Source organism: Canis aureus, chromosome 16, assembly GCF_053574225.1.
Source record: "Canis aureus isolate CA01 chromosome 16, VMU_Caureus_v.1.0, whole genome shotgun sequence".
Taxonomy (NCBI): domain Eukaryota; kingdom Metazoa; phylum Chordata; class Mammalia; order Carnivora; family Canidae; genus Canis; species Canis aureus.
The window spans coordinates 57672926-57692360 of record NC_135626.1 but is presented as its reverse complement, the minus strand read 5'-3'; the positions used below and the strand labels follow the sequence as shown (position 1 = coordinate 57692360).

At 57.0% G+C, this 19435-nt stretch overlaps 1 protein-coding gene across 1 annotated transcript; it reads right to left on the bottom strand.

The window, feature by feature from the left end:
* Nucleotides 1-1230: 1230 nt before the first annotated feature.
* Nucleotides 1231-19434, bottom strand: NHERF1 (NHERF family PDZ scaffold protein 1). The gene is made up of 6 exons (XM_077854139.1): nucleotides 18741-19434; nucleotides 6804-6965; nucleotides 5827-5980; nucleotides 3650-3690; nucleotides 2370-2459; nucleotides 1231-2129 (listed from the first exon to the last, which is right to left on the bottom strand). Exons 1-6 carry the CDS (start codon nucleotides 19200-19202, stop codon nucleotides 1938-1940), a joined length of 1101 nt encoding a protein of 366 aa, XP_077710265.1. The 5' UTR covers nucleotides 19203-19434; the 3' UTR covers nucleotides 1231-1937.
* Between the last annotated feature and the right edge of the window lies 1 nt (nucleotide 19435).

Sequence of the window (19435 nt, the reverse complement as noted above, 5' to 3'; positions counted from 1 at the left end):
AGGTGCCCTGTCCTAATCTGGGGTGGCCCTTGAGAGGCCGGACAGGTTTCAGGGCAGGTCGTGGAAGAGACCCTCAAAGGCAGTTGGTATTCTCAAGGGGAGGAAACCTTGATGTGAGTTGCTGTGCCTGGCTCAAGGTAGCAGAGCCAGAACTGTTGCTGACCCCCCCAGCCCCCCACCCCTCCCCAGTCCTGGCATATTCCAACACTACTATGAAGGTAAAAAACTGGAATCTACCTTTGCTTGCAGTGTACCAAAGGGTTTGTAGTGTGTCTGGCCCCTCAGCAATCAAGGAGTTTCAACCTTGAGCTTCATCAGAGGCCCCACCCAACAGGTGAGGTAAGGAGGGATCTCCCCCCACCCCACTGCCTTGTGGAGTCCTCTCCAGGCCTTGCTTACAGGTGAGAGGTCACAAGGTAGAGGCAAGGGTGCGAGCAGGCGGGCCGAGCCCAAGGTGCTGTGGCAGGGTTTTGAATAGTATAAAGTTGGTCAGAATCCAAGCTCCAACAAGAGGCCAAGATGGCCAGACAGTGACCCACCCCTCTTAACCCTAGAGGCCCCCCGGGTCCTCTGTGATGAGTGCTTTCCGTTAGAATCCACTTCTCATCCTTCTCTCCAAGCATCTCTGGGCCTGGCAGCCTCAGCCCTTGTGGGCCACCCTGGCGGCTCCCAGGGTGTGGCCTCAGGTGCCAGAGGTGGAAGAGACCTGGATCTTTTGAGGAGGCGTAGGGTATTTTGCCCTTGGAAAGTCCGCTCCGCCCCACCTGCCCCAGAGCATGTCCAGGGCCAGATAAGATAATCTGGTGCTAGTGCAGGCAACTCCTGGGAAGCCTGCACCCCACTGGCTGTGAGGGGTTAGATGAAAGCCCAGTCTTTGCATTGAATGAGGCTCGATCCAGGATTCACCATTTCAGTGCTCCAGAATTAGAAACTACATAAAGACCTCTGAGCATGTGGATCTTCCCTCCTACTTCCTACAATAAAGGTTTCTCTGGGGCAGCCGGTTGCATGCATTCAGGAGCTGGGCGGGTCTCACTCCCACAAGACTTGTGCAAAGCCCGGGCAGCTACAGGACCCAAGGCCCTCTGATCACAGCCACCCACATTCTACTCCCCCGCCTGGAGTCAGAGAACCTTGGACTGACCTCCCCTCCAGGCTGTACCCCAATCTCTCAGCCAGAGGCTCCCCTGGGAACACCTAGGGCTCTAAAGGAAGACACAGAGGCTGAGGCAGTTTGGAAGCCAGTTGAATTTCTGATGGAGTTTCCTTGACAGCGGGGGCGCCGGGCAGGGGTGGGGTGGCCAGACCCTCCCCATGCCCCAGGGGCTCTGGGGTAGGAGCAGACACAAAGTTTAAGGCTGTTGCCACTATATCCTGGATGCAACAACCTGGAAAATCATATTAATCAAGGAGACAAAAATCCCTCTAAACTCTGATACTGCACTCAAAATCAAATGAACAAAAGTAAGATGCCCAAGCCACAGCTCTAAGGATGACAGACCCCTGTCCCTTCCACAATGTTGTTGCTGTCATCAGGAGTCCTCAGTCAACCCTGGACTCAGTCATCACTTGGAGTCATGAGGGTGTAGGACTCTTGCTTGGTCCCTCCATCCTTGCTTGGTGTGGGTTCCAGTGATCTCCCAGGGGAGTGGCGAGGGGCTGAAGCACTCAGGAACAGGGGGAGTCTGCTTCCTGATTGGGGCAGGATGGAAACCCATTCACCTTCCCCGAGGTAAGGGAAGAGCACAGTTCTCTAGAAAAATCATTCACCGATAGAGGGGGATGCTGGTGCTGATTTGTAGGTCGATTGGGGGTAGGGGGGTGGGACAAGTGAGTGGGGAGGAAGACGAGGGAACTGAGGGAGATGGGTCCGAGGGTGGTGGGGCCTGGGGGCTGGCCGGCCCTCCCAGCTCTCCTGGGAGCCTGTGGGAGGATGCTCAGAGGTTGCTGAAGAGTTCATTTTTCTTGCTCCAGTCCATCTGCGGGGCCCGCTTGCTGCTGCGCTTCTGGTGGGCCCGCTCCCTGGCCATGGCCAGGGAGATGTTGAAGTCCAAGATGGGGTCAGAGGAGGAGGAGGTAGACGAGGGTGCCGTGGAGTCCTGTTTCCTGGGGCTGTCTTGGGAATTCAGCTGCAAAGAGGGGGAGGCGGTGGCAGAGAGCGGGAGTCAGTGCCTGGCAAGGCGTCCCGGTCCTCGGCCTCAGCAAGGTGGCTCCCTTGGGGCAGTGCCCAGGGGAGCCAGGTCACAAGAACAGAACGTGGCATAGCATGTGACCTGCAAGGCAGGCTGGTGTGCCAGGAATGAGTGTGGCTTGGGAATGGGCTTCCTGTAACCCAGGGCCACCCTCTGCCCGCCCAGCCAGCAGCCTACCTCCTCACTGGTATCACTGGAGGTGGATCTTGCCAGGGCTGATCTGGGGCTCTCAGAGGCTACCTCGGCCAGAGGTTCACGACTGTTCTCCTGGCAGAGAGAGGAGGGATGTGGGTTGGCAAGGGATGGGGTGGGGAAATCCTGAATAGGGAAGGGTGTTCCCAGGGAAGACAGGTGCCTCTGAGAAGCTCCACTCAAGCTTTTCCCATCCACCCCGAAGCCCTGCTGCCTGAGTCTGATGAGAGTGGAGGGTGGGGGGTTGGGGCCTTGGGGATTGACATTTTACATTCCTCTGAGGATCAGAGGGCAGCCTGGTTCCACCACGTAGGTGGGAGGGACCATTGTGGGATTAGTGGAATTGCTTACACACACACCCCACCTCCCTAGCCTTCAGTCTTAACCAGCATTTTGGGCCAGTGACCATGCAGGGGCTATGTGGAGTGTGGGGAGATACAGGAGGCCTCTCCTTGGCACAGGGAACATGTGTGATATTCCCTGAATTTCTTGCGGCCCACTGGTTTACTTGGCCCTGACCCTAGGAATCTGACGTCTAACCCCAAAGCAGCCAAAGGCTTTGAAGGAATAATGGGGATGAGTGTTCTGGGCCCACAGATGGAGTGACAGAAGGTTCAGGTGGTCCAGGGCCACCCCCCTTTGCAAGAACCTCTGGCAGGATCCCTGGGGGGGGGGGGGGGGGACCTTTCAGCAGACCCTGCAGAGAGCTCCGGCTCTGTGGTCTGACTCTGAGTCAGCCTGTCTTAGAGTGCAGGTCTTGGCCAAGGCTTCAGCTTGGTGCTCAGCCTCTGCCTGGGTTCCTCTGTGGCCTCAGCTGGCACCAGGCCCTGCCATCTCTTCCCCAGCCTCCACTGCCTTCTCTTCCCTTCTGCCCAGGGAGAAGGGGAGGAGGGGCTTTGTTCTTCCAACCCAGACTGGAAGTAGCAGGGCCCAGGCAGCGTGCGTCCAGACACTGAAGCTCTGTTCTTGGGGGGAAGAATGGCCTCTTCTGTATGGTGGGGAGTTGAAGGCGGGGCCTGTCACCAGGATGGCGGGCTGCAGAGGGGCCCCGACCGGGCCTCTGCCTCCCGACCGCCTTGGCTCTACACAGGGGTTGAGGGGTGCACGGGCAGTTATATAGCTTGGAGCTCAGGAGGGAGCAGCTTGGCAACAGGAGTTTCAAGCTGAGCCAGACAGCCGTCCTTAGCCCAACCGCGCCACCTTCCACCCTCCTTCTGCAGCCCCTGGTGTGAGAGCCAGAGAAGCATTAGAGGGTCTGCCTTTACCTTCCGGATCTCCCCATTGGTAAAGGGCTCAGGCAAGGGACCTAGAAAAGGGAAAAACGAAACAAAACAGAGGTGAGTCCAGGAGCTCTGCGGAATGTGGATGGAGTGGCGCCCGAAGAAGAGGGAGAGCTGCGGGGTTTGGGCCATAGTTAGACCTTGCTCCCTCCATCCATGTCTAAGTCTCTGGCCTGCAACCCTCTGGACGTCTGTCTGACATCCTGATGATCCAGCACACACACAGATGCGCAAAATAACATTTACCCTTGCTACATCGTAATGCTCTCCAATATTTTCAAAGCAACTTAAAGTACGCTTGTCTCTGGCTATTAAGTTGATCTTGGGAACCAGGGATGGATCATGAGCAATTTGGAGAAACTGTGGTCCTAGAGAGAGAGGAAATTCCAGGCTGGCTGCCTGAGAATCTCCTGGGACGCTTGTTAGAAATGCAGATCCCCAGGCCTGGGCACCAGAGCCTGCTGTTTCCTAGGAGAAGACGCTGTCACCAGAGTTGGAACCACACCCCAGATTCTGGTTAGTACCTGCCTCAGCTCAAAGAGAAAAAAATCCCGGCTCCTGCTTGCCAATGTGAGGGTGAGGGGATGGGGTGGGGGTGCTCAGAAGATGAGAACACCAGCCTGGGGTCCCCCTCGCTGTGCTCGCTCAGATGGGGGCTCCACCTGACTGTAAGGGGGACTGGTCAGCTTGGGTGGGTTTTTTCTGAACTCTTAGTTTAAGTGCGTGTTTCCTCTGGCCTGGACATCGGGCATACCTAACCCTCACCATTTCGTCCCAGCTGGGCAGGGGATCACTGGGATGCAGGGACTCTCACCGATGCCCCCCACCCCCCAGGCGGTCTCATGTGGTCTGGAGGCAGCTGCTAGGGGGAGGGCATTCCTCTCTGTGGGGGCAGTAACACTCAGCTGGCCTAGAGGACCCGCCCCCCCCTTTCACCCAGGGATACCTGGGGAAGAGACTTGCCCTCAGGCCCCTCCCTATACAGCTCCTCTGGCCAGAGGCTACAATTACTGGAGTTCTCAGGGCCCTTCCCACCTAGCCAGAGAGATAAGAGGAAGGAATGTCTGAGGGCTGATTTCTGGGGGTGGGGGTGGGTGGGGGGATGCTAGAGGCCTCAGGAGAAGGTATTTGAGAAGCTGTGTGGAATCTAGATCTTTGCTGTCTTCCCCACACCATATTGCCAAGGGGCTTCTCGGGGCCTCAGTTTCTCCTTCACTGAAGGCGGCCACTAAGTTATCTGGTTTCTGTGAACTTGGGAAACAAGGGTAGGGTGGTGCCCCACTGCCCATGCTCGGAGTCTGCTGGGGACTTTCACGGACCCATCCCTGCTTCCAGGAACCCCCAGGACCCACCTGGCCCCTCCACCTAGGGACTTAAATCTATGGCAGGACCTTTGGGTGGGTCATCCCCCTATAAATAAAACTCTGACACCCTTAGGGAGGCCCCACCCACTGCAAAGTCCAAAGAGGTCCCCCCACCCCTACTCCTCCAGGAGCCATCTTTCCAGGGAGAAAGTCCAGACCGGAGAGCAGAGCTTTGCTTTAACACCTCCCTGCCTTGGGGCAGCAGCCTTGCCCTGTTTGGCTTGCGCTTGGGCAGGAGGAGGTGCCAGGCTTGGCAGCATCATATGGGGGATGGGGAGGGCAGGGGCCCAGGGACCAAGGAGGGACCCACTGCTCTCTAGAGCCAGTGAGCCTGGGTTTCCAAGACAACCTGAGAGAAGGGAGGGGAGGCACTGGGCCCCTGTCGCTGGACTCTGATCTGACCAAGCAAAGCTGGAGTTAACCCTTCCCTTGCATGAGTACTGCCTGGAAAACCTGCTGGGGGTGCAGGGGTTGGGGGCTGAGGCCTCCCTGTGGTGCTACAGCTTTGGTCTGGAATATAAGTAGCTCCGTCCTGCCTCCCCATCCGTCCCGCCTCCCCATCCCTCGTGCCAGCCTAACCCTATCACATAAAGCGTCCTCAGAAATCCACTGCCATCCCTGCTTCCTCTCTTGACATCAGGCACCTCTTTGCCAACCTACATTTCTGACCTCCCCTAAAGGGGATGGAGGAAGTTCTTAAGTGGGAAGCTGTCCACCCCTTGCCTGGGACACAGTCAAATCTAGAGCACTGACCCCCATTCCTGACTTGGGGGCTTCCAGCTGCCCCACCCTGCTCACCAGTCAGGTGCTCCTGGGACGGGATCACTTTGCATTTCTTGAAGAACTCATCAGTCTCCTTGTCTACCACCAGCAGCTTGGTCTCGTCCCCACCAGCCTTGATGGCAGATACCACATCCCCATGCTGCTTGCCCTCCACGCAGACCCCATTCACCTGTGGGTGGGGGCAGGGGTTACTGGCACAGTTTTTTTTTTTTTTGGAGAGGGGAGGCAGAGGGGATACAGATGGTCCTCTTCGTCCTTGGCCAGTTGGTAGTCTGGGGACACTAAGTCCTCCTTGCCTGTGGAGTCTTACATTAAGCCAAGTGGTCCTCCCACTTGACAATCAAATGAGGAGTTAGGACACATGAGAAAAGCCAAAGAAAATACAGAGAAAAGACTAAACAAACACAGCTGGGACAGACAGGGCAGGAAAGATCAGGGAGGCCTGGGATGGGCCCTCGCGTTTCTATGTGTCTGTGTCCGACTTCCCGCTCAGGGCTGTGGTTTGCTCACATGTAAAATGAGAAGTCTTGGGAGAGCTGATCTAGCTCTGAGGCTCTAAGACTGAGATTCTGGGGCCTGCCCAAGGCACGGGGTTCATGTTTCCTTTCCTCCTGAGCACCTCCCAAGAGTGTCTGAGTGCACCTGCCAGCACGGAGCCCTCAGGCAGTAGGAAACTCCTTGGGTGGCCCCACACATCTCCTGGGATGGATGGGCGACTCCTGGGCCACTGAGCGTGTCTCTGGGTGAATAAGAACCCAGAGAAGGTGAGGGCAGGAAGGGAGTCCACCATCCACCACCCTCCCTCCTGCCCACCGTTCTTCCCCTCTCTCTGGCTCCTTCACTCCCTCTATTGACCTGGCACCTATGGGCTGCCCAGAACCCCTGGGCTAAGCTAGGAGCAGATGGTGTGATGGCTGCTGCCCCAGGGGCTGCTCATAGGTGGGGAGGTTAGTCAGGAAGGCAGGGCCTGGAGAGAGCGTGAGAAGCATTACCTCCACAATTCGGTCCTGAGCCCGGAGCCCCGAGGCCTCAGCTGGTGAGTCTGGGTCCACCGCCCGGATGAACTGGCCTGGCTTGGACTTGTCGCTGTGCAAGTTGAAACCGTAGCCGTTGGCGCCTTTCTTCATGGCGCAGAGCCGAGGCCGGAGCTCACGCTGTGGGGGTAAAGGAGGGGCCGTGGCCATTCTCCATCATCCTAGGTCCCGCCCTCCCTGCCCTGCACCTGACCCCTCCTTGCTCCACCCTCCTCAGCACTTGGGAATAAGGCAAGTTTGCTGAGATCCCACACAGCAGGTTGAGAGAATGCTGGGCTGGGACCCAGAAGACCTGGCATTGTAGCCAACTGCCCAGGTGCCCCATCCAAGCCAGTTACCTCTTCTGGCAAATGGGAGGTGGGGTCAGATTAGCTCAAGCCCCCTCCTCTTGTGCCATCCAAAGATATAATTGTGTTATTTTGGTTGCTACCTTATTCCTCCCCTCCAAAAACTTCAGTCTGGCCCTCCTGGGAGTGAGGGCCACGCCACTGTCAGCCTGACTGGGTGACCGGGGATCCTGGGCCCCTTGGTACCCCGTTCTTTGCAGCAGGGGACACAGGGGAGGTGTTTACTGAAAGCTGGTCAGAGTGTTTATAGTAAAGCCTTTCCCCATCCAAGCCAAATGGCCCAGCCAAAAGGAAGCAGGAGGCCAGATGACCACAGAGCTGGGGGGGAAGCATAGCAGAGTCCTGGACAGGATTGGGACCCCCACAGTAGAACCTCAAAGACTCCGTTGGGAAAGCCTGACTGGGGAAAGGACCATGAGAAGCAGGGCAGGGCTGCAGGGAGCCCAACGTGGCTGTGGCCATGGCTCAGGGTGGGGACCTAGTGAAAGGGCTCAAGCAGGTTTCTCTCCAGCACTCGGACACTCAGCTGAAAATGGTTTTCACCATCCTTTGTCCAACTTAAGCAGCTTAGCTTAGACGCTGCAGCCCTAGGACACATGTACACGATGGAGGGAATCTGGGTATGCATGGGCCAAGAAACCTGAAACCTTGGCCAGAAGCCTGAGCCCAAGGCCTAACTCAGGGGTTCCTCTCCCCTTCCTCCCAGGCCTGGGCAGGGCTGTAGCAGCCAGCCTGCTAGCTCCGGGTGATCTCCCAGGCCACCAGGCAATGAGCAAAGGCAATGATCTCCCTACTTATTAGCTATGTGACCCGAGGCAAGTCATTTCCTTCTAGTGCCTCAGGTTCCTCATTTATAGACCATTCTTTGTGCCACTTGCCTCCTCAGGTCCCAAGGGCGCTGTGAGGCCAAGTGAGATAATTCATACAGGTGGGGACACTTCACAACTTCAAAATCCCCCTGCACATATAGACTTTTCCCAGTGCTGAGAACACTACCGAATAGTCCATAAAGCTGAGAAGGGAGATTCTGGGGAGTAGGGTGGGGGCCAGGTTGCTCTGAAACACCAGTCCCCAGCTAGGAGTAGAGCTGGCCAGGAGGCAGGGAAGGAGAGGAGGGCTTATAGGCCTCCTGCCCCAACTTGCCAGTCCCATCTGGGGCTCCCCACCCCTCCACTCTCACGGCGGGGGGGGGGGGGGGGGGGGGGTTGGGGGGGCGGTGGCCAAAGGATGACTTTGCCTTCCTTTAACTGCCCGGGCAAGTCTCTGTGTTTCAGGATGTTGGTGGGGGGGTGTGGAGAGGAAGACAGGAAGGAGGTGTGATGGTTGGACCTGCAGTCACCCTGATCTGGGCCACAGGCCCTGGGCCCTTCCCTAGTTTCTCCTTCAGTAGGCTTCCCTCACCCCATACAATAGCAAAGACAGAGAGGCAAGCAATAAAAAAGTGGGGGAGGGGCAGAGGGGGACCCCAGTAGCTGTGAAACATCCCCTTCTCTCAAACTCCCTGTTGGCGGGGCGCAGTGGGGCCAGGGTGCAATCCCAGGAGCCCCTCCCCCGGCTCCCCACCCCCCACCTGCGCTGCTTATCCCCTGGCAGCCCCCACGGGATATTGTTCAGGAGTAAGTGAGGCTCTTCTCCCCTCCAGCTAATCCCTCCACAAAGCTGCCAGCCCAGCCCTCCCCCAGGCCGAGGTGAGCAGGAACAGGTCTGACCAGTTGCCACCACCTTGCAGGCTCAGCTTTCTGCCCCAGCCAGCAGAGCCCGCAATCACCCTGAGAAAGTGGGGAGGATCGCACCAGGGGCTGGGTGGGGGGGTGGGGGGGTGGGGGGGGGGCAGTGGTGCGTGCGAGCAGCTCTGACGTCCCCGCTCCCCTCCACCTCCCTTCATTCCAAAGAGCCTTCCCATAGCCACCTGGCTGGGGCTGGTCACCCCATTTTCAAAACGGGGAAACAGAGTCCAGATATTAAGCCCACGGCCTAATGTCCCACGGCTTCACAGTGGAGGAGCCAGAGCTCCAGCAAGGTCTCTGAGTTGGACCCCGTGTTCTTTCCACCATCCACGGGCTGGCCCCAAAGGACCTGAGTCCAGACTGGGAGGAGAACCCAGCAGGAGTCGTAAACATGGGTTGCTCCCCCGCAGTGGCTGCAGTCTCTGCTGGGAGGCAGCTGGTGGCTGATGAAACCACAGCCTTCCTTCCGGGTGTTCAAGGCCTCTTGCGGCCAGAGCCCCAGCCTGACTTGGGATAAGCAGGGCTGCGGTGGGCAGGCCCGGGCTGGGGCCGCCCAGTGGTTCGGGGAGTGCTGCTCCTGGCCAGCAGGGCCATCAGGCCTGGGTCTCAGTGCTGGGGGCATGCTTCCCGATCCTCCATGCTTCCCTGCACCTTCTGGTGTCCTGTCATCAAAGCCGGAGGGCCTGCTTTGAACCTTGCTCCCCTCTGCCAGTCCCAAGCCATGAGGATTGGAGGAAATGGGGCTCAGCTCCCCCACTGCTCCCTTCCCCCTTTACTGGGACCTGCTCCACTGCCCTCTGGGGGTGGCTGAGCTTGGGGACAAGCAGCAGCAGGTGGTTTTCTGAAGTGTTCGGACACAGGCTCCATCTTAGCGCCCTTCCTTCCCAAGGCCCTGGAGGCTCCCTCCTTCCCCTCCCCTCTCATGGGAGGGGTGGGGGCTTCTCATTCTTCCAGGGAGACCAGCCAGTTTTACTCCACCCCTCCCCCAGCTGTCTCCCGGAGGTGTCACTGCCAGCTGCTGAGTCAGCCCATCAAAGGAGCCCATCCCAGCCAGGGTGGAGGTTGGTGCTTGCAGGAGGAGTCCCTGGGGGCAGCCTCCCTGGGGATCTGATGGGGAGGGGTCAGGTACCTGGGCAGAGCCTGGCCACTGTTGCTCCTGGGCCCCAACCCTCAACCCCCAACGCTGAAGCAGGACTGGGTTCTGGCTCCGGGGAAAGCGGGTAGATGGAAAGTCCAGGCCATCTTGGTCCTGGTGTGTGGACCCCAGGAGCTCAGGAGGGGGCGGGGGGGGGGGGAATTTCAAGGGGAACCCGGCCTCAGAGTGTCCAGAGTGCCAGGTGGGGCTCCCAGTGACGATGTTGGCTCAGAAGGAGAAGTCAGGATTTGCTCAGTGAGGAGCCTGGTGGAGACCCGGAAGCAAGAGGAAGGGGCAAGAGGCAATGGTGGCCAAAGGACGGAGCAAATGAGCTGGGGTGACTGGGGTGCTGGGTGGGCCTGAGTCTCACTTCTAGGCAACATCAGACAAGCTTTCCAAAAGATCTTGCCAGCAGAGCTGCCTCCAGACTCTTCTCCCAGAGCCTTCTCCCACCCTCAGGTTGTCAGGCTGTCCCAAACCCTGTCACAGGCCCACAGGACCATCCCTTCCCTCTTCTCTCCCAGGGAGCTCAGCCCAGCCTAAGTGGCCGCCCAGTCACCTCCACCCACGCAGTCCAAGCGGACTGCGGGTGCGGAATTCAATAGGCGCCACCAGCAGCCACCTGGAAAGCCGAGGAAAGTCGATACCCTAATCCTAGTGCCTGTCTCTGGGGAGTAGGCCCAGGGCCGCTCCCTGTTCCTCCTCGGGGAGGGCTGCTGGGGGCCAACGCCCCACTGGGCCCAGCCCCTCCCTGGCAGGTGTCATGGTGATGGGCCCTACAGAATATAGCCAGGCTGCTTCCAGAAGGCCAGGCAGCTCTGGGCCCCACAAGGAATGGGCTGGAAGAGCTAAAAGACCACCAGGATGGCTGGGGGAACAATAGAGGTGACCCTCACCTCCCAAGTCTGCCCTTTCCTCAACCCAGCCAAGGCCTCTTGTTTATGCAGATAAGACCAATGCCTGCTGCCCCAGGGAGATCAGCCCCAACAATGGGGTGGGAGACAAGGGGACAGGGCAGTGCGTAGGAGCCCTGGCTGTTCTGGTGGAGGTACCCTGGGCAGGAGGAACGGTGGCTGCTCTGCGACGCAGCTCATTGTCTCACGGAACACTAGAGACACAGCTTGGGTCTGGTGCCAGCTCTTCAAGGAAGCCACGATGGACGGTGAGAGCTGGCCTGGCCTAAGGGTGACATGTGACTGGGCAGCAAGGGGGCACTGTCCTCAGGGCAGGTTGGGAGGTGACCAGGAGCTCTGACCACTGGCCAGTGAGTGTCCAGAGCTGTAGGCTAAAGGTATCCTCTCTTCACTTGGGTACAAAAGGCTTGGCGGCCACTAACCCATACTCACTCCATCACCCTGGTGTGGCTTCACTTCACCCTACAGACCTCCCCCGCCCAGGTCTGTGCAGGGAAGGTGGGCACCTTAATGTGCAAAAAAAGGATCTACTCTAGCTTTTGATCTTGTCCTTCCTGTTTCTCAGTTGGAAGGCCCTGCTCCGGAACTCAGCTGGTTAGATCCAGGTGGGGTCCATATGCTAAAGAGGGAGCTACTTCTCCAAGGTCCCAGGAAGGGGTCCCGAGCCAGCTTTTCCCTCTGGTTCTTTTCTGCTGGTGTCGGCCAGAGACCCACCCGAAAGAGTTTGGCTCAGGTCTGCCTAGGGCTGGGCAAGCCTGGGACGGAGCAGGCTGGTACGTGGGCTGCTGCCTGGCTGGACACCATCCAGGCTGGCCGCCCCATGCCTGCCTGCTCCACAGCCACTGCATCCTCATCCAGCCTTATCCTCACCCTCCTTCCAGGAGTCACTGGATTTAACTCCTGCAGGCTACAGACCTTCAGGGAGCTTGTGGAATTGGGGCAATATTAACAAACAGAAGCTACTGTGTACTGAGCACTTACTGTGTGCCAAGGACTGCTAAGGACTGCACTAGGATTTTATGGGTATTTTCTCATTCAAACCCAATTATAATCCTGTGAGGAAGGTATCACTCAGGTTCAAAAAGATCACATAAACTGCTCAAGTGTGCAGTGGAGGGGAGGAGGAGGTAGGCTCTGAACTCAGATGTGGAGCTGCACTGTCCGATGGGAACAGAATGCCAGTCAGGTAGGTAGGCAATTAAAAATTTCCCAGGAGTCACGTCAAAGTAAAAAAGAAATGAGAAATTAATCATAATTATCTTATTTCATATAATAAACCCAAACTGTTACCATTTCAATATGGAATCCACTTAAAAATGATTAATGGCATGTTTTACATCTTTTTGTTTGTATGAAGTCTTCAAAATCTGGCGTGCATTTCATACTTCCAGCACGTCTCAATTGGGATGAGCGCACTTTGAAGTGCTAAGAGCCACATGTGGCCAGTGGCTGCCACAATGGACTGCTGATATCCTAGAGGCCTCACTCTCAACCATTAGGCTGTTAGCTCCAAATAGTTTCCTTTTCTAAAAAAAAAAAAAAAAAAAAAAAAAAAAAAAAAAAGACTTATTTGAGAGAGGGAGAGTGTGCGTCAGTGCCTGCCCAAAGGGCGGGCGGGGGGGGGGGGGGGGCAGAGAGATGGAATCTCAAGGCCCCCGCCCAGAGCAGAGTCCTACCACAGGTGCTCGATCCCATGACTCTGAGATCATGATCTGATCTGAAATCACACATGGGACACAACCGACTGAGCCACCCAGATGCCCCCCAAACAGTTTTATTTATTTTTTTTTTTTTATTTTTTTTTTTCCCCAAACAGTTTTATAAATCATCCCCCCTCAACATACACATTTGAATTGGGCACCATGACCTTATAACACACCCAGGAAGAGGTGAGAGCCTTGAACTCTAGAAGTCAGAGCTCTAGCTTCAGATAACACAGGAATGAGTGAGCAGCACTTCAACCCCAGTTTTACGGAATCTGTGCCACTCATCATTTTCGAGGACACAGGAAACTAAACACTACCCAGAGGGCTGGGGACGTGGTGAGTTGTCCTACTCCAGGGGTGAAGTAAAGCCAAGGCTAACAGTAGAGGTTGGCCTTCAGGAGGTGCCCTATGTGCAAGGATCCAGGGGGTCAGGTTAAGGAGAGACTTGGTGGCCAGACTCCTGGTCCCAGCCCATCAAGGCAGAAGGTGGGGCCAGGAGCCAGGCCACTTCTGGGCTGAGGCCTTCCATCAGGGCTGATATATTCTCCTGATGGTGCCAAAGGACACCCCCTAGGGAAGGAAGCTACCTGGACCCCTCCTTGCAAGGAGCCTGAATTTATTCCAACGTGATGGCTCTTATGTGGCCCAGGATGTGATGGGCAGAGACACCAGCTGGACAGTCGGGCCCTCAGGTACAAGTCAAATGTGTGGCTGAATAAATAGATGTGTAGGTACTGGAGTCAGCGAGAGTTGGGTTCCAGGATACACCCCCCTCCACGTGGTAAGGGCTCACTAGCTGACAGCCTGGGGCAGCCCACCTGGACCGACCAAGGCTCAGTTTCCATGTAGACCACGGGGGCTAATATCTGCCTCATGGGGCTGTTTTATAGATTGAATGACATCAGGCATATTCTTATTTTTTATTTTTTTTTAAAGATTTATTTGAGAGAATGAGCACACACATAGACCGAAAGAGCAGACTCCCCCGCTGAGCACATCTCATGACCCTGAGATCAGGACCTGAGCTGAAATCAAGAGTTGGATGCTGAGGCACCTGGGGGGCTCAGTGGTTGAGGGCCTGCCTTCGGCTTAGGGTGTATCCCTGGGGTCCTGGGATCTAGTCCCGCATCAGGCTCTCCGTGCGGAGCCTCCTTCTCCATCTGCCTATGTCTCTGCCTCTCTGTGTGTCTCTCATGAATAAATAAATAAAATCTTATTAAAAAAAAAAAAGACTTGGATGCTTTAATGGACTGGGCCACTCAGGCGCCCCGACAGAGGGCATGTTTAGTACACAGCGCATTTGCCGGACACAAATAATAGCTATCATTTACTGAAATGATTACTCTCGGCTCACAAAATGGAAAAACTGCTACCTAATTTGCAGGGCTGTCCTGTCCTAGGGGAATCCATGAAATGAACATCAGTATCTCTGTGGCACAAGGCTGCACTAGAACTTTTGAGTTTCCTTTCCCTCTATGGCTGCTCCATCTCAGAGCAGCAACAAGCAGAGGAGCATCTAGTAGTATTAGGGTCGAGAACTCTGGCTTCTCTCTGTAAAAGGCCTGCAGCACTAATTCCTAAATGCTCCCCCACCTCCCTGGCGCCCCGTGGGATGGGAGGCTGGAGAGGGAGAGAAAGGCCTGCATCTAGACACATGGAGAAGGATGCCCCATTCTGTCTCCAAGAGAATCACCCCCAGATTTACTGACTTAACTTTATAGGAGCCTGAAGGTAAGAACCAGAAGAGAAAGAGATCCCAAATATGCAGCTTATGAGAAGGAACCAACAACACTCAAACTATCACATACCCCGTTGATTTAAAATCCAAACATCCTGCAGCTCAGATTCTGTTGTGCCCTTCCAAACACCAACTGGGACAGTGTGGAATGGCCTGTCCCGGGAAGGAAGTTGGTAGTCCGCCAGTTAATTGTGTCCACCCACCCACCTTGCTGCCTGGGGTGCGCCGCACTGTTTCTTTCTTTCTTTTTCATTTGAAATTTTTAAGTAGGTTCCACATCCAATATGGGAAATCAAACTCAAGACCCTGAGACCAAGAGTCACATTCTCCACCGACTGAGAGAGCCAGGTACCCCTGAGCTGTTTCTGCCTCTGGGATCAGAGTCAGGTCTGGCAAGAACACATCCCAAGCTGGGCACCAACACATACACACACACCTATCATCTCATCAAATCTTCCCCCCTCAAAAAAAAACTCCCCAAAATCCTGCATGGTGGGTTCTGGTGTTCCCACTTCCCAGAGGAAGAAGCTGAGGTTTACAGCCAACAATGGCCAATTAGGGTGCCAGAGCCAGCTGACCATGACGTCCAGAATTTTAGCTTTCTAGTCCACAGATGGAAGCTGCTAGCAGGCAAGAAAAAGGAGTGGGTAGGTTCTGCCTGGAATTCTGATCTCTGGGTGTGCCTGGAATTCTGATCTCTGAGCACAAATAGGTCCAGGTGTGCTGGACTGAGATGAATTAGGATAAAGGTGCCTGATGGCTGTTAGACATTCATTCATTCAAAAATTATGTGGGGGGATCCCTGGGTGGCGCAGCGGTTTGGCGCCTGCCTTTGGCCCAGGGCGCGATCCTGGAGACCCGGGATCGAATCCCACATCGGGCTTCCGGTGCATGGAGCCTGCTTCTCCCTCTGCCTATGTCTCTGCCTCTCTCTCTTTCTCTCTCTGTGACTATCATAAATAAATAAAAATTAAAAAAAAAAAAAAATTATGTGGGCCCCTCCCTACTCGGGGCCAGGCACAGCGATGGGGATGTAAGTACAAAGAAGCCTCAGCCTTTGACCTCCTCACCATCGCAGTGGGTCAAGATCAGGAACAATTGACTCAAATACTGTGTGTTCAGAGCAAGAAAAGATGTATAGGACAGGGAGGAGGAGGAGAGCAAAGGAAAATCTCATTCTGCTAGTGGGCTCTAGGAAAGGCTCCGAGGGCCATGAGTAGTTTTGCAGAGTGTGCCTTGTGGAGAAGGGGACTGACAGGTTCTCAGGCTGAAGGGTAGTTATCCTCCGGCTGCTGGATTGGGCTGCAGAACACCTTTCTATTATTCAAGAACAGCAGCCTCTAATTGAGCACTCATTGAGCGCCAGGCTTGGACATGGCTGCACTTGCCCAATGAGGGGTAGATCCAGGGCTGGCTGCCCCAGGGGTGGGCATGTAACGATCACCGTGAAATACTTATCAGTTCCAATACCAAGAGTGACGTTTGCTGAGCACTTACTTAGTGCCAGGCACAGAGCTACCGACCACCCCCTATTATCTCACCCATCTGGCAGCTGCTGTGATCCCAACATACACTAGAAGGCACAGGGAGGTTAAGACCCTTGGCTTGAGGCGGCCCAGCTAGTACAGCTGAGGTGGCTCAGGCCTGCTGCCCATCCACCACTGTGACTGCAGGGGTGGAGGTGGGGACTGGGGGGAGGTAAGCTGGGGTGTTGTTTTGTTACTCCTCTCTCAGTGGGGGTGGGGAAACCACCAACAGAGCAGGTGGGCACAATTGGAAGTCCCCTTCCCCCCACTCAGAGGTTCTACAGGGACCCCACACCCTCTGCCCTCTATGATTCTCAACCCAGGCTGGTCCTCCCAATGAGATATCATCTGCCGCCCACTCTGCGTGGAAATTTTCCACTTAACACCTTTCTCACTTGTGAGAACCAATAAAGATACGATAAGAGTCCCAACTTTGCAAACAAATTCAGGCTACAGCAAATTAGTAAAACTCAAATTCTTTATAGGAGATGCTTTTTAGGGAAAAAGTAAGTCTTACTGTGTTTATTAGCTTTTTTCCTCTTTTCCCAATGACAGAGTGGTGGTCCCTTGCATGGCCACCATACCAGATTTCATGGGAATTTCCTACCAAAGGGACTGGCTTTGCATGAGAATGAAGGAATCCTCGCTCAAATGCCTGGACAGAGAAGTGCTCAATTCAGCATCCACTTGGGACTCAAGTACTTCCCACTATTTGTAAAATCCTGGAGGAGGCAGGTGTCACTGTATTACAACACTCTCCGTTTTACAGATGGGAGAACCAAGGCTCAGGGAAGTTCCGTGACTTGCCTGTTGACCTGAAAGGGCCCAAGAGGTCTGGTGATGGTGTCCGCAGGACTGGCTGGAGGGTACTAGACTTTCCTCTCCTGGCCTAACATAACAGAGTATGCACAAATGCAGATGTCATGTCACCATCTGGAGGAATCCGATTCTGTTGTCACCCAGAAAGCAGGAAGGCAAGCTCCGCTGCTTTTTCAGATGGCATGGTGGGAGTGCATATGCTAGGTCAAGCCTCCACGCCCCTGGCATCCTCCACCTCTCCCCAGATCCTCCCGCACGGAGCAGAAAAAAAAAGAAAAAGAAAAAAAAAAAAAAAAAAACAAACCCCGAAAGGGCAAGGGGAGGAGCTGAACATAACAGCATCTTGGCGGGGGATGGGGAATGGGGTGGTGGTTATTGGTGTCAGTGCCAAAGTCCAAAAAAAAAAAAAAAGCAAGCAAGGAAAAAGGGAATGGCAAATTGATACACTCAGTTCAGCACGAAGTTCAAACTGGATTTCTGCCTGGGATCAGAGGTCATGGGTTCCAACTCCCTAGTGTAAAACCCTTGCCAGGGATGCTCCGACCCCTCCCCCACCATTGCCAATGCCAGCTTGGCAGCGGCAGGAAGTGGGAGCCCGGCGGCCCTAGTATTCCCAGCACCCAGCTCCGGCTGGATGGGGCTCCTGGTGACCTCACTTCCACCAAACCAGCTGGTCCTTTAGGGCTCCACCTTCTACCTTAAGGCTGAAGGGTGCCCTTTATACGTCCAGGAGGCTTCTCTTGGCACCATGGACACTCCTGCCACACGCTGCCACCAGGTGGAGAGCTGGTGCAAGCCAAATGGGCCCTGAGAGGCCCAGGCTTTGCTCCACTCCCCTCCGGTCCGCCCCCAGTCTGTACCCTAAGGCTTCCCCCTTCACTCTCTGGGGACAAGAGGCTCTCATCCCAACTCCTGTTTTGCTACTGCCCCACCTGTAGCTGATCCAAACTGAGATCGTTTGGGGAGAAACCCCAAACATGGGTAAAAGGCAACCAGCCTGCTTGCTGTCCGGGGACTGGAGTGAGACAGACAATGATAGGGCAAGACCACCTGCCGGGGGCTGAGTCCCGCTGGCTTGCGCATCGCCCAGCAACAGGCACCTCTCTGTCCCCTCCTTCCTCCCAGCCGCTGCTCTTCCTCCAAGGTCCTCCCCTCCGGTTCCCAGATACGAGCTAGCGCTTACTCCTCACATTCCTGAGACTCATAAATCCTCCTGGGTGGCAGGGCCGCCACCCCCCTCCCCAGACGCCTCGGCACCTCCTCCCCGCACCCCACCCCCACACTTCGCCCAGAGGTGGTGGGGCTTCCTCTCTTGTTAAGTCACACTGTACTTCAGGAGGATGAAGTCCAGCCGGGATGAAGTTAATGATACACGCACCGGCCGGCGGGGGTGCGGGGTGCGGGGTGCGGGGGTGCGGGGGTGCGGGGAGGACCCCGTCGGCGACCCCTCCCTCCCCTCGTGCTGGGGCTCCGCACCGAAAGGGGTCTGTCATTCCTCTAGCTTTCGGAAGTCGGGGTGGGGGTCGCTCACCCCAGCTTCATCTACCACCCGCAGGGGCCGTGGAGGAAGCTGGCACCGCCGCGGCGGCTGGGAATGGGGTGGCCGAGGAGGGCCTGGACTGGGGGGTTCCGAAGAACGGGAGCAGACGCCGCCAAGAGGGCGGGGGAAAGACGCCTGGGCTCCCTCGGGCTGCCCTCCCTCCCTGCTACTCCCAAAGGCCAAGGGACGAGAAGCGCAGGTGGCCAGGCGCTCGGCGGCCCGGCGGCCCAGTCTGGGGAGGCGGGTGGGGTAACGGGACGCAGCCCCAGGCCAGCAGCTCCCAGCGCGACCTGTCGGCCGGCGGAAGCAACCGCCCCCTCGAGGATCTGGTTTCAGAAAGAGGAGGCGGGCGCGGGGTCGGCCGTCCGAGGGCGCCCGGGTCTCTTCCCGATTCCCCGCCCCACCCCGTCCCGGTCGCCGCCGGGTCGGGGCCCCACACTCACCCGCTCCGGACCGCTCCTCTCGGCTTCGCGCGGCTCCGGCGCGGCGGCCTGCGGCTCACTTTCGGCGCCAGCCCCCCGCGCCTCGGTGGCGGCCGGCGGCTCGGCCTGCCCGGGCCCGTCCTGGGCGCGCAGCAGCTCCTCCCGCACCGGGACGCCCAGCTTCTGCAGCCGCTCGTCCGCGTCGGGGTCGACCACCAGCAGGCGCACGGCGTTGAGCGCGGCGCGGATGCGGCTCACCACCTGCTGGTGGGTCTCCTTCTCTACGTTCTCGCCGTTCACCTCCACCAGCCGGTCTCCGGCCAGCAGCCCCGCCTTCTCGGCCGGAGAACCAGGCTCCACCAGCCGGATGAACTGGCCCACCTTGCCCTTCTCCCCGTGCAGGTGGAAGCCGTAGCCGTTCGGGCCCTTCTCCAGACAGCAGAGCCGGGGCAGGGGCGCCCCCGCGGCCGCGTCCGCGCTCATCTCGCCCCGCGACGGCTCAGCGGTGCGACGTGGGGTCCCGCTGGGGGCCGGTGCCGCCCTTCTCCCGCAGGCGGACCCGCAGGCGGAAGGGGGGCGCGCTGCAGAGAACCGCCGCGCCGCGCCGCGGGACGCGCTGAGCCAACAGGTGGGAGACGAGCGGCGGCTGCGGACTGCGAGGAGCCGAAGCAGGAGCGCGTGGGCCAATCCGCACCCCGCGCGGCGTCTGAGCGCCC